The following is a 14,231-nucleotide window of genomic DNA, read 5'->3' as shown; positions in this document are numbered from 1 at the left end:
ACTGTATACAATATTGAAATATTGAATTGAATATATAAAGAATAACATAAGCCAATATAACTGTTTGCTGTATCGAACAATTCTGTTGGTCCCTATATCATACTGTATTTTTTCTATAGAAAACTTTCAATATTCTTGATCCAGAAATATATATTCTGCAACTGAGAGGTTAATGTTGTAATAAATAAATTAAAACTGCTTTACTGGTACAAAATAACTAAATCAAACAAATCCCAATATTATAGTTCATCACCATCGTTGAAAAGACTTGCTGGTTTGATTTGGTTACTTTGCTCCAGTAAAATAGTTTTAAGTTATTTACTCGTTAATCTAAAGTCAAGAGTTGTATATTTCTGGTGATTTCCCGTAGAGAAAGTATTGTCATTCGTGACAATATATTTTCTGTTGAGTGCATATTGTTTTACTTACTTCCAGGCTGTTGTAAACAAATACGGGAAAGTAACGTAATCGTGTCAAATTTGACTATCCGAGTTTTTGGAATCTCGACGTTTCGAGACCAACAGAACCCCCCCAAAAAAAGCCAAAAACAACGGGTAAAAATTCCAGGGATACGTGCATGTGTTGGCATCTATTTCGTTTAATATCTCAGGATGGGGTCGAGATTTAAAAACGAAATTTGGCACGATAACTTGTGTATAAGGGGCATTTATGGTATTAAATTTTGGAGTACATAACTCAAGGGAGTGAAGAGATAGAGAGGGTCGTAGGTCATATCTCGGCTGGGGTAAAACTTAATGAAAATTTTACTCGTATGAGTTTTAAGCTCTTGAAACGATGAAGATTTTCTTACAAATTTTTTTCAAAATGGCGCCCAAAATTTAAAAAATCCAGCTGTCAACTAGTTGCTGGATATTTTTAACAGCAAATTTATTTATTTTTTTTCTTGTTTTTTTTGGCTACGTTCAATAACATAAACTTGACTTTTATCAATAAGGAAAATGAACTTAGTTCCAAGGAAAAAAAAAAAACTTTTCCATTCCTTCTTCTGATGTCTACAGATTAACATTTGCAGAATTTCCTCATACTCGGACCTGCTGCAGTTCTGTAAAGTCGCAGTAAAAATGAATAGAAAATGCAAATATTATTTAGAAGATTCTAATGAATTTACGTGGGATGAAGTTGAACTTGAAGCTTTCAAGAAAGTAATTAGTAAGTTAAAAATCTTTTTTAAATAAATTAATTAACTTTTAAACTTGTTTATACATGAAAATAACCAAATTTAAAGTTTATTTTTTTTATTTGTATTGTATCTTATTAAATATTTTTACTTTTAATAAGATACAGAAGAGGTATAAATTAGAATTAATTAAAAGTTTGTTTTTAGTAATTTTCAATGTGTGGCTATTTCATGCTTTAAGATAAGATGTAGGTTTTAAGATGTATGTAGTAAATAGGGCATATGCATTATTGATTATAGGAAATAATAGAGGACATGGGTAATATATATTATAGAATGTAGGTCTTTGGATATAGGCATAGAACAAAACAACATAGATAATGTACAGTAGATATTACAGATTATAGAAAACTATTGGATGAAGAGAACATTAACATAAGATATTTAGATATCATAGAGTACAGAGCATTAAACATAGATAATTTAGATATTATAGAATATAAAATATCCTATAAAACAGAATGAAAAAGTATTGGATATAGAGATAGACCATGGACATAAGTAACTTAAGATATTATACAGAAGAATATGGAGTATCATAGAAAACAGATAATATATCAGAGAATATACAAAATATATGTCATAAAATGTAGAAGTATGTGGAGTATGTGGAGCTTATAAAATAGAAAATAACCATAAAAAATAAAAATTGTAACTTATAGACACGAGACAAAATTACAGTAGCTGTACTTAGAAAATAGAAAGAAATTCAGGAGATACCTTTATAATCGTAAAGTTTCTATCATAGATTCTATACGTAAAAAGTGATACAGGATATTATTTTCTATATATAACTTTCATTAATATCAGTTGTAGTAGATATAAATATCGGTTAGAAAAATGATAAAATACCGGTACTAAAGTTCATTTGCTTGTAAAGAATTTATTATCGAAAATAACACGTTAAAGTAGTTTTATCATTTACAAAACTTACCACTCGTGACTTCTTATTAATTTTATATGGTAAATGTGAATTAAGTTGGTCTTCATGTTGGTTCAAACGTTCATTAATTATCAGTTTAAAAAAAGTATTAACATATGTAAATATATTTATAATATAATACACAAGACCTGAAAGGATACAGGGCTAATCAAAAGTGTGGGGTATCAACATCTTTCCGGAAGCTTATTAAATAGAAGTGTAAAATAATTTTCATACGGTTTTATTTTCAAATATTTCTGTAATATATTCTATTTTTCAAGCACACATTTAGAGAACCCTTTATTCTAAAGTACAAGTCGATCCCCCTATAACACTGTTGATAATTCCGTTTTATATGAATTTCATGTTGTACGAGTCACTTAGATTTTACAAATACGTGTGCCGGGCTGTGAGCGGCTCACGTATTTGTAAAATCTAAGTGACTCGTACAATACGGAATTCTTATAAAACGGAATTATCAATAGTGTTATAGGGGGATCGACTTGTACAGTATATTTAATTAAAATGCTGATTTAACTATGTAATTTTAAATATTTTTCTTAGTGAATGTTATGAATTTATGTATATTTGTAATATAAAACAGAAAAATATATGTTAAAACTCAAATATAAACAGTATTGTAGTATTGTAAACAGTATTGTAAATTAGGTTACTTGGCATAACATTAGCATCTGTATATAAGGATTCATTTATTCTACTTAACAAGAATGAAGAAGCCATTTATTATTAAAGTTAAAAGATGCAAAATGAGATTTATACACAAGACCTGAAAGGATACAGGGCTAATCAAAAGTGTGGGGTATCAACATCTTTCCGGAAGCTTATTAAATAGAAATGTAAAATAATTTTCATAGTAGCATCTGTATATAAGGATTCATTTATTCTACTTAACAAGAATGAAGAAGCCATTTATTATTAAAGTTAAAAGATGCAAAATGAGATTTATAATACAAAATCCTTCAATAAAACAAAATTAAATATAAAAATTTATTAAAATACAAAATATAATTTAAAATCTGGAGTAATTTAAAATGCTGGTAGCTGCAATGGCATCATTTTTATGCGTGATTTTATGGAATTTATATGTAAATTATTCAAGATTAATCCATAACTTATAATTTTTTTAAGCATTAATTTTAATTTTAAGCAATTTTCTTAATATTTTCATATAACTTATTACACAAAATTTCAGTCGAAAGAAAATTGAATCATTGCATGGACGACATATTCCTTTTAGGATTTCTTCGAGCCAGAAAATATAACAGAGATAAAGCGTTAAAATTATTAAAAAATTATTATTATGCCAGAAGAAAATATACAAATTTCTTTACAAATCTTAATCCTTTAACGTTAGAAAATGCTTTGAATTTCAACTTTGTACAATTTTTACCAAATCCGGATCAAGATGGACGATTCATTGCTGTTGCAAGAATCAGTGAGTATCAATTTTTCTTTCTTAATTTATTAAAAAAAAACTTAAGATTTATTTAATTTATAAAGAAAATAATGTATATTTTAAGTATATTTTTCATTATTTATCTTTAGGCCATTGGCATACATCGATTAGTGCCATGGACGTGGCACGTTGCTTCTTTTTATTCTTTGATTTTCAGTTAAATTACCATCGTACCCAAGTTAATGGCATTGTTGTAATTATAAATACAAAAGATACAACATGGAAGCATGTCGTACAGTTTACACCGAATTTCATCGTTTCATTACTGGATACTCTATATGTAAGTACATAAAAATATTTTAAACTGTGTTTTAAGATTTAAAATGTTAAAATTCAATATTTTCTTTCAGGATTCGTATCAAATACGCTATAAAGAAATACATTTTGTCAACATGAATCGACTATTTCAAGCAATTATGACTATTGCATATCCTTTGATGCCTTACAAACTCAGAAAAAGAGTAAGTTTTTATTATATATTTTTTTGTAAAATTCTAAATAATAGTGTAAAAAATTATATAAGAAAAGAGGAGGAGGAGGAGGAGGAGGAGGAGGAGAGAAGCGATAGAATAAGGGAACTCAACACTTGCTAAGGGAGGCTGCCTCACAAGAGGACTTCTATTTTTGTGCAGTTGCTTTGTAAAAATTAACTAAATTAAAGTTAAATAATAAATTAAGTACAGAGTGGGCCGTAATTATCTTCCCGTGAACGAGGATCAGCGCATCAATGTTGAAGCAATCGTATTGAAATCATGCACATTAAATTACATGATAGTATTCCGGAGAAGTATTTCAATATGACCGCCTGCAATGCCAATGCACACGCTCATTGGCGTTTTGTTTCCTGAAAGTTTTTGACATTTTTAATGTCACAATCGCCACAATTCCATGTACAAGTTCCTGAATAGAGAACGGCTTTATCACATAAATGCAATCCTTCACAAAACTACAAAGGAAGAAATGCGGACAGGTATTGTCAGGCGATATCGGAGGTCATGGGTTATCACTACCGTACCCAATTCAGCACCCAGGGAAGAGGATTTATTCAGAATTGCAAGAATCTCTTTCGTGCCCAATGAGATGAAGCTCCATCCAACTGAAGAAAGATTTTATTACTAAGCAGAGCATGTCGCCTCAAACACAGAAGGACAATTTCAATCAAGATAGCGTGAAAAGACTGTCTGAAGAATAAAGTTGCGATATTTGAAAATTTTCACTGGGATATGTTTTTAATATCGTGTAATTTAATATGTATGAATTTCAACACGATTGATTTAAAATAAAATAAGAGTTATATCTCTTATATGTCTCACCTAATTCTAACCCACACTTTATGAATATTTTGGTTCAGTGTGTCTCTTATCATATTTGCACAGTTCTTATCCATGTTCAGTGATGTTAAACAAGACTACTTCACGAGGAAAAGACGAGACAAAGACTATACTACAATAATCTCGCGAATTAACATCAGTGTCCAAGTTATAAAATCGATCACGGAAGTAAGATTAATCGATTATTTTATATCGATATTTCCTACATTAAAAATATAACAGTTTATAGAGCGTGACCTTCAGACACGTGGAGGAAGAGTTTTACGGCTTCTAATTAAGTATCTTAAAGTGCCTTTTACGACGACCAAGTTATCAACCTATTGCTACGGGGCCCCTGGATCGAATCTGGGGGGGACACAGGAATTATTTCTTGGTCTTTCCAGGTTAGGTCGAAACTCGTCCCTCATCACCCGGCCGAACCCACGATAGATATGTTAAAAAAAAAAAAGGTTCACCGAGTGAGGCATGACAGAGAGAGGAAAAATAGTGCATTTTAATCAACTTTGTATTTAGGGTTGGACAGAAAGAACACAAGTCACCTCTTAACCTTATTATAAATAGGCTGAAAGGCATTAATATGCAGGGAGAGAGATATATTAAATAATAAATTTACCCAACTTATTTGCGTTTTTGAGCATATTTGCGCATATTCTAGGTAGAGAAATTGATTTTGAAGGAACGATTAATCGAGTATTTTTAAAAAGAATACCAATATTTGTGAGATTTTATTTATAGAAATCAATAAATAACTTTCATTCTATATATACTGTTTCTTCTATATAAATACAGCTGTATACAGAGAGTGACCTTGAGCGAGACATAATTCGATCGCGCTATTTTTCGCCCACTCTTGATATCACCAAACAGTTTTAAGGTGTGGGTTCGAACCTCGCCAACTTGGAGTTTTCCGGGTTTCCATCACGTTTGTAATACCTAAATAGGGGACCAGTTTCTATGAGAAACTTGCCCCTATTTAGGTAGATTAAAGTGTCTTCTACACTGAAATTTTAAATTACTACGGAGTGTTTCAGTTACAGGCGTATTCAGGAAAGGGCTAGACAGGGTATATACCACCCCTCTTAACCTTATTTTTTTTTATAATTTAATTTTTTACTATTCGATAAATTAAATTGAACTAGTTTAATATTTAGGGAAAGATACTTATCTCAAGCCTTAATATGTATAAAATTAAACTGGAATAATATAGTTAATTAACTAAAAAATAAACAGGAAAAACATTGAAGTATCAATTTAGTAATATAAGTAATTGGAAATTAATTTAAATTATAATTATTTTTAATTCTTTACTTAAATAAAATGTGTTTAAAAAATGAATGAATAACATTCAAGCGATTGCGTAAAATCCCTATCAATTTAGTTTATCTAGATTAATTAGGACAGACAAACGAACAGACGAAGAAAATTAGCATTAAATTTCGACTTTCTTTTATTTTACAAAAAAACAATAGATTTTGTACGTATATGAATTAGCAAAAGTACATGAAATCTAATATGAGGAACACAAACATTTCCTCAAACTAAAAATATAAACTGATAAAATATTAATTAAAAACGTGAGACAATATGACTTATATATGTATATATATATACACACAGTGATTTGTTTTACTATTTATATTATGTTATTTAGTACACTACTATTGTTAATGCATCAAAAACTGGGAGACGATATTAATAAAAACTGTATTGTCATTATCACCCCCTTACTTAATTGAAGTGAGTGAAAGTGCTGTTAGATAGATGTGATTTATTTCTAGAATTTAACCTATTTAACTCGAGGAAAACATGACAAAATAAAAGGGTGGCTTTGTAAAGGGATGGTTACACTATTCTTAAGAAGGTAGAGTGAAGAAAAAGTTGAATAAAATTTCCGGATGAAGAAAACTCTTAGCATTGAGGAAATGCCGAGGGAGGAAGTAAATTTACATAGTTTTCACCATTATAAAAACACGTTTCTCGTGTTATTCATATTCGTATCAGTCCATATTATTCCAGGCCCATCAATGGCCGAGTAGATATAACATTGTACACTGACCAATACTGACCAACTACCAGTGTACAGTATAACTACTATACACTGGTAGTTAGACTCAAGGACTAGTCACGTGGAATTTTCCGGATTTTCTTCACGTCTCAATACTTAAACTTAAATAGGGACCGATTTCCCAGAGAAAGTCCTCCCGCGAGCCACGTGTTGTGTTGCCTTGTCTCATTAGTAACAATGGATAAAATCACTGAACAGTAGTCGTAGGTTCGTGCCTGTCCAATATAGGCTGGCCACGTGTTTTATGGGTTCTCTCCACGTGTCTAACACCTAAATAGGGGTTGATTTCTTGAAAACGAAATTCAGTAGTCACGAAATTTTCAGGATAATTTTAACATCTTAACTTCCATCCTCACACCAAATTTAATTCAGACAAGACCAAGAAGACCCTCTAAAATAAATGATAATTAATGATAAAAATAAATAGATCATTGATAATTCAAATTAACATAATATTTCTTTTTTTTTATCAACAAAATTGTTATCTATAAAAATTATATTCGTTAGAACCAAAAAGAAATGTCACTTATGATCTTATCTAATCATTAAACTTTGCTATTTTGATATTATATCATTTAATCACGGTTTTTGAAGTTTATAAAAAAAAAAAAAACTTAAACCACTATTTAAAAAAAATTAAATATATATTAATTATAAAAAAATTAATATTTTAGATGCATTTCCATGGATCAGATATGAAATCACTGCATAAATTCGTCAATCCAAAGTATCTTCCGGCTGATTTCGATGGACAATTATCGACTTTCGATACGACTAAAGCTAATCAGATACTTAAAGATAACGAAGAATTTTTCCATATCAACGAAAAAACTTGGAAACAAACTCTATGATAAAAATATACACAGGGTGGACCAAAAGTCAGTTAACTGTTGTAAAGACAAACATTTTAAACCATGCTTTTAATCATTGTTGATCATATTTAAATACTTAATCAAGTTTCTATTAATTTTCAGCAAAGAAAAAAAATCACCCAGTTAACGGATTTTTGGGCCACCCTTTACAGAAATTTTTTTTTTGTTTTAGAATTTTATATATTGATTTTTTAAATATTTTATATTACAACATTAAAAATGTATTTCTTTTTTTTTTTTCTGAAAAAAATCAACTGTAATTATATAGATAATTAGTACAGTACATTACTTATTTAATTAGTGCATTACTTAATTACACTTATGGAAATTTATATGTGAATACATAATTTAAATGGCATGTGATGGTGAGCATAAAACTATTTATAAATAACTGATAAGAGATTATAAATTGCAATTTTTTGTTACTAGATACTACAAAAATTCCTTCCTAGTTACTTGATAAAAAGCCTAAATATGGTTGCTAGTTACTAGATAAAATGTAATTTTTATAGCTTAACTGCTAAGTAATTTGTAATTATAGTTAATAATAATAACTAAACTAAATCATCATTTTAATTACTAGATAAACTGTAGTTTTTCCTTATAAGTATGCACCTTTATGATTACTTATAAGGAAAGATGCTGAGAATAATGCAACTACTATATACTTATATGTTGCAAATTATATTATTGTATCTTATATGCATAATATAATTACAATTACTGTTCATTAATTGCATTTATTAGTATATAATAACTGTAATTATTGTACTGTACACTGTTAACTATTGCAAATTCGTTGTTGTAAACTCATACCAGCAACAAAAAAAAACGGCCATAGAAAACTATAGGATACGTTCAATTTTACATGTAAATGGTTCCTTAAAACTGATTTAGTACAGCAAATTTTATTTGTCAATTTATATCTTGTTGTGTACACTGTAATCTTAAAGTAAGTCAATGACAATTTAAGTGACGTATGAATGTAAGTCTTAAAAATCCTGACCTATATATATATGTATATTGTACGTTCCTTGTAACATATAGATCAAAGTTATATGAGGGGGGAAAAAAACAAGTTTACAGGTAAAAATTCATTTTTATAATGTTGTTTTATATATTATTTACTAATAAATACATTTTTAATTTATTGTATCATATATTATTTAATTAAATTTTAAATTTTATAGTCTAAATCATGGTGTTTTCTTTTGATAACCAGTTTTTTTCGTTCATATTTATAAAATATTTATAGGAAAAGTTCATTTGTACAGTTAAAATGGAGGAGGAATTTCAAAAAAATATAATTACATCCTTCAATTTTTAGAAAATATTACGGACAGGCAAACTTACAGACTTATATTATGATATTTGTCATAGGTCACGTTAGGTCATTCAGCTCTACTTTCGATATAACCTTAGTTTAAATGTTAGATTTCTCAATATTATGAAATTAAAAGCACGTGTACCTTCTGTCCTTGGCCTAGCATCGACACTTTATTCAAATGAAGGTCATTTAACCGTGTTTTTTATACAAATGGAACGTGATTTAAGCGATTTATTTAAAAGGACAATTTATTAAAAATGTATTAATATATAAATATAAGCAGGTTAATTATAATCAAGTAGCTGATACAATAACTAAAAGTGACAGTACTTAAGAAGTATGTACTAATAACTAATACAATAAATAAAAGGTAAGTATTAGCAACTAATACAGTAAGTAAAATTAAGTATTAATATGTAAACATTATTATTATTAATACAATAATTAACAGTATAATTGTGTTGCAATCTTATTGTAATTATTAGACTACTAATAATACAATTAATTACAGAATTCTGTATTTTTTCTTTTATTTTCCTATTGTCATAATGAAGTACAGTATATACTGTATTTTACAGTACTGTATACAGTATTATAGTACATTATATACTGTGTTAAGGCCTCTGTGTACTATGTAAACCTCTCTGTGCAAATTAAGGTATATAAATATTGCACTGTATAGTAAATAAACTGTTGATTGTATAGTACTGTATAAGTAGGATTAATGGCAACTATCTTTTAACAATTATAAAAATAATTATTACATTATTAATATTATATGAATATAAAATTAAAAAAGGTGATGTTTTTGGATATATTTTGGCAACGTTGTTGCTGGACTTTTTTGCCATTCTTTGTTTTTATCCCTAATAATTGCTGTCATTATCTTTATATCTTAAAATTGGTTTAGGGGGATATTAAAAGGTGGGGCCCATATCTCCCGAACCAATGATTCGATTTTCCTGAAAACTTCTAGAAACATTTCTTCTCGATGCCCAAATATCCCTGTAAAATTTCAGAATTTTTCAACAAAAAGTACAGGAGTTATTAAGCTTCAAAGTGGATGAAAAAACATACACTCCCACATACACTAACATCCATACATACAGAAAATATCTCAAACTTTTTTGCATTTCTTCAAGTTTCAAGGTCTCCTGAGTCCAAAAGTTTCCCTCTGTTATATACTAAAGTAAAATTTACAAATTTCCTGAATTTTATGCAATATTTTCATATTAATTTACCAAAAAAAAACCCATAATTTTCTGTTGTAATAATTGTTCTGTTCTGTTGTTGTAATATTATATGTAATTGTTTAGAATTTATAAATAACAAGTTTAATTATACTTATTTAAAAATTAAAAAAATTAAATTATAAAAACTCTCATTGTTTACTATTTACAATTATTATTTTTTTAAAATTATAATTGATGCAATGAGATGTTACATAAAAATATTTATTCACTTCCTACATTCTTAGAAAATAAATTACTTCTTATTTTTCAAAGTTTACATAAACAAAGATTGATAAAACACTACTATCATCATAGATAAACTCTACTTTAACCTGTTGTTATATTTACTAATGCTCTTTGAACTGGACTATCTAAAACTGATGTAATCAACACAGTTGACATTTTCTCTAATAAATAAATAAATTAAGTTAAATGCAATAATATAAAAATTTACAGTAAAAAAAAAAGAGCCTAATAAATTCGGCTTTTAAAGTAGACTTAAATATATTTTAAACATAAAAAAAAGAAAATAAATTATGAAAATGAAATTATACTTGAACACGTGTCTAAACAAATCGTTTATCAGAGTCTTATCTGATAGTGATTTAAAAAATTTAATATATATATATTTTTTTTGTTTTAATTTCTGAACAGCATTGAAAGCAGTTCTGCAATAGCCTTATTTGAATAATTGTTTATCTTGAACTTAACTGGAACATATAAAACCATTTTCTCTTGATGTTAAGCAACATATGTAGTTGCTGAATCATTCATGTAAGTTGGATTTTCATGTATTCTTCTTACATTAATTAATGTTTTTATTATTAATACTTTAAAAATATATTTTAATGATAATAATTAGTTATTTAAATTAATTATATGTATTTAGTAATTTTTTTATGTATAAATATTGAATAGTGCTGAAGTATTTGTATACTTTTTCGTATAGAAAACATTTTGTAGTATTTGCAATATTTACATTTCTAAATTGTAGCCTGTGTTTTTTTAATAAAAACATTTGGTAGTGTTCTCAGTACTTTCTGTGTAAAACATTTGGTAGTGTTCTCAGTACTTTCTGTGTAAAACATTTGGTAGTGTTCTCAGTATTTTCTGTGTAAAACATTTGAGTGTTCTCAGTATTTTCTGTGTAAAACATTTGAGTGTTCTCAGTATTTTCTGTGTAAAACATTTGGTAGTGTTCTCGGTATTTTCTGTGTAAAACATTTGATAGTGTTCTCGGTATTTTCTGTGTAAAACATTTGGTAGTGTTCTCAGTATTTTCTGTGTAAAACATTTGGTAGTGTTCTCAGTATTTTCTGTGTAAAACATTTGAGTGTTCTCAGTATTTTCTGTGTAAAACATTTGAGTGTTCTCAGTATTTTCTGTGTAAAACATTTGGTAGTGTTCTCGGTATTTTCTGTGTAAAACATTTGATAGTGTTCTCGGTATTTTCTGTGTAAAACATTTGGTAGTGTTCTCAGTATTTTCCGTGTAAAACATTTGGTAATGCTATCAGTATTTTGAATGCAAAACATTTGGTAGTGTTCTCAGTATTTTCATTTTAAATTGTAGCATCTGCACTTTTTGTACAAACCACTTGGTAGTGTTCTCAGTATTTTCATTTTAAATTGTAGCATCTGAACTTTTTGTACAAACCACTTGGTAGTATTTTAATATTTACATGTTTAAACTATAGCATTTATGTTTTTTTATAAAAAAATTTAGCAATATCTGTAGTATTACATTTATCAAATTGTAGTCTTTGTATTTTTTTTTTGTAGGAAAATATTAAATTTTTTTTTTTTAAAAATAAGTAGCATTTGTCAATATAAGTTAGCGTAAATGTAAAATTATAAGTGTAGTATTTATATTTTTGTATAAAAATTTTGATAGCACTGTATTTACAGTGTGTGCATTTTTAAATGCAATAATTGTATATAATTAGGTTTTCTTATATAAAAACATTTATAAAACAATCAATAATATTTGTCAATATAATTAATTAAATTTGTATTTTTTAAACTTTAATTAATTTTTTAATTTTATCAGCAAATTAATATAATTTAATCCAAATTTTTATTAATAACTGATTAAATTCCTATCAGAAAAAAATTATTAATTTTTTGCATTGTCTTTATCACTTAAGTCAGTGTTTTTTTTTAATATTACTTTAATTTGTAAGCAATTAAGAATTACAAATAATTAAAAAAATATAGTAAAAGATTTAGATTTAAAGATTATTTTATACATTTAAAAAAAAAAATAATATATTTTAAATCATTTCTATTAGGAAAATGGATAATGATATTGTTATTGGTGTCATTCCTGAAGCTAATAAGGAGCAACCATGGATTCAGAAAGAATTACAGTCATTTAAAGAATTAATTTTAAGTAAATATTTAATTAATTATATTAATTAATTATAAACATTTAAAGAGTTTTTTTTTAAAATTTATAATAATAATTATTTTTAGATGATAAACAGTTGTATTGTCCTATTGATGATGCATTCCTATTATGCTTCTTGCGCGCTAGAAAATTTGAAAGAGAAAGAGCCTATAAATTATTAAAGAATTATTGTTATTCTAGAAAACATTATAAAGAAATATTCAAAAATTTAGATCCTAAATCTGTACAAAAATGCACTGATACTAAAATTATGGGATTTCTAAAACACGTTGATCAAGAAGGACGTGTTATAGGAATTGGAAGAGCCAGTGAGTAATAATTTAAATTTTAATTAATTTTTTTAAAATTATAATTGATGCAATGAGATGTTACATAAAAATATTTATTCACTTCCTACATTCTTAGAAAATAAATTACTTCTTATTTTTCAAAGTTTACATAAACAAAGATTGATAAAACACTACTATCATCATAGATAAACTCTACTTTAACCTGTTGTTATATTTACTAATGCTCTTTGAACTGGACTATCTAAAACTGATGTAATCAACACAGTTGACATTTTCTCTAATAAATAAATAAATTAAGTTAAATGCAATAATATAAAAATTTACAGTAAAAAAAAAAGAGCCTAATAAATTCGGCTTTTAAAGTAGACTTAAATATATTTTAAACATAAAAAAAAGAAAATAAATTATGAAAATGAAATTATACTTGAACACGTGTCTAAACAAATCGTTTATCAGAGTCTTATCTGATAGTGATTTAAAAAATTTAATATATATATATTTTTTTTGTTTTAATTTCTGAACAGCATTGAAAGCAGTTCTGCAATAGCCTTATTTGAATAATTGTTTATCTTGAACTTAACTGGAACATATAAAACCATTTTCTCTTGATGTTAAGCAACATATGTAGTTGCTGAATCATTCATGTAAGTTGGATTTTCATGTATTCTTCTTACATTAATTAATGTTTTTATTATTAATACTTTAAAAATATATTTTAATGATAATAATTAGTTATTTAAATTAATTATATGTATTTAGTAATTTTTTTATGTATAAATATTGAATAGTGCTGAAGTATTTGTATACTTTTTCGTATAGAAAACATTTTGTAGTATTTGCAATATTTACATTTCTAAATTGTAGCCTGTGTTTTTTTAATAAAAACATTTGGTAGTGTTCTCAGTACTTTCTGTGTAAAACATTTGGTAGTGTTCTCAGTACTTTCTGTGTAAAACATTTGGTAGTGTTCTCAGTATTTTCTGTGTAAAACATTTGAGTGTTCTCAGTATTTTCTGTGTAAAACATTTGAGTGTTCTCAGTATTTTCTGTGTAAAACATTTGGTAGTGTTCTCGGTATTTTCTGTGTAAAACATTTGGTAGTGTTCTC

At 26.9% G+C, this 14,231-nt stretch overlaps 2 protein-coding genes and 1 long non-coding RNA gene across 4 annotated transcripts in view; 2 read left to right on the top strand and 1 right to left on the bottom strand.

Annotated features, from left to right (window-relative positions):
• The first annotated feature begins 959 nt into the window (after positions 1–959).
• LOC111637583 (alpha-tocopherol transfer protein-like) lies at positions 960–8,004 on the top strand. The gene is made up of 5 exons (XM_023383100.1): positions 960–1,170; positions 3,334–3,576; positions 3,687–3,877; positions 3,948–4,058; positions 7,668–8,004. The coding sequence occupies exons 1-5, from the start codon at positions 1,083–1,085 to the stop codon at positions 7,842–7,844; spliced, it is 810 nt and encodes a 269-aa protein (XP_023238868.1). The 5' UTR covers positions 960–1,082; the 3' UTR covers positions 7,845–8,004.
• A 2,663-nt stretch (positions 8,005–10,667) lies between these two features.
• The window catches only part of LOC111637581 (clavesin-1-like), a 9,546-nt gene continuing 5,982 nt past the window's right edge, over positions 10,668–14,231 (top strand). The window contains exons 1-3 of one of the 2 annotated variants that reach the window (XM_023383097.1): positions 10,668–11,198; positions 12,715–12,815; positions 12,899–13,141. In XM_023383097.1, coding sequence (XP_023238865.1) covers positions 11,197–11,198; positions 12,715–12,815; positions 12,899–13,141 — 346 coding nt within the window. In that variant the 5' untranslated portion in view covers positions 10,668–11,196. Of the gene's footprint in view, positions 11,199–11,858; positions 12,087–12,714; positions 12,816–12,898; positions 13,142–14,231 lie in introns of those variants that run through there. The other variant, XM_023383098.1, reaches the window with a different exon arrangement.
• LOC111637582 overlaps positions 12,883–14,231 on the bottom strand; it is an 8,518-nt gene continuing 7,169 nt past the window's right edge. The window contains exon 5 of the long non-coding RNA XR_002758717.1: positions 12,883–12,955. This is a non-coding gene — a long non-coding RNA (uncharacterized LOC111637582). The remainder of the gene's footprint in view (positions 12,956–14,231) is intronic.

This window comes from Centruroides sculpturatus, unplaced genomic scaffold, assembly GCF_000671375.1.
Source record: "Centruroides sculpturatus isolate CEXI.00-Female unplaced genomic scaffold, Cexi_2.0 scaffold1132, whole genome shotgun sequence".
In the NCBI taxonomy this organism is placed as follows: domain Eukaryota; kingdom Metazoa; phylum Arthropoda; class Arachnida; order Scorpiones; family Buthidae; genus Centruroides; species Centruroides sculpturatus.
This window is presented reverse-complemented; position numbering and strand designations above follow the sequence as displayed.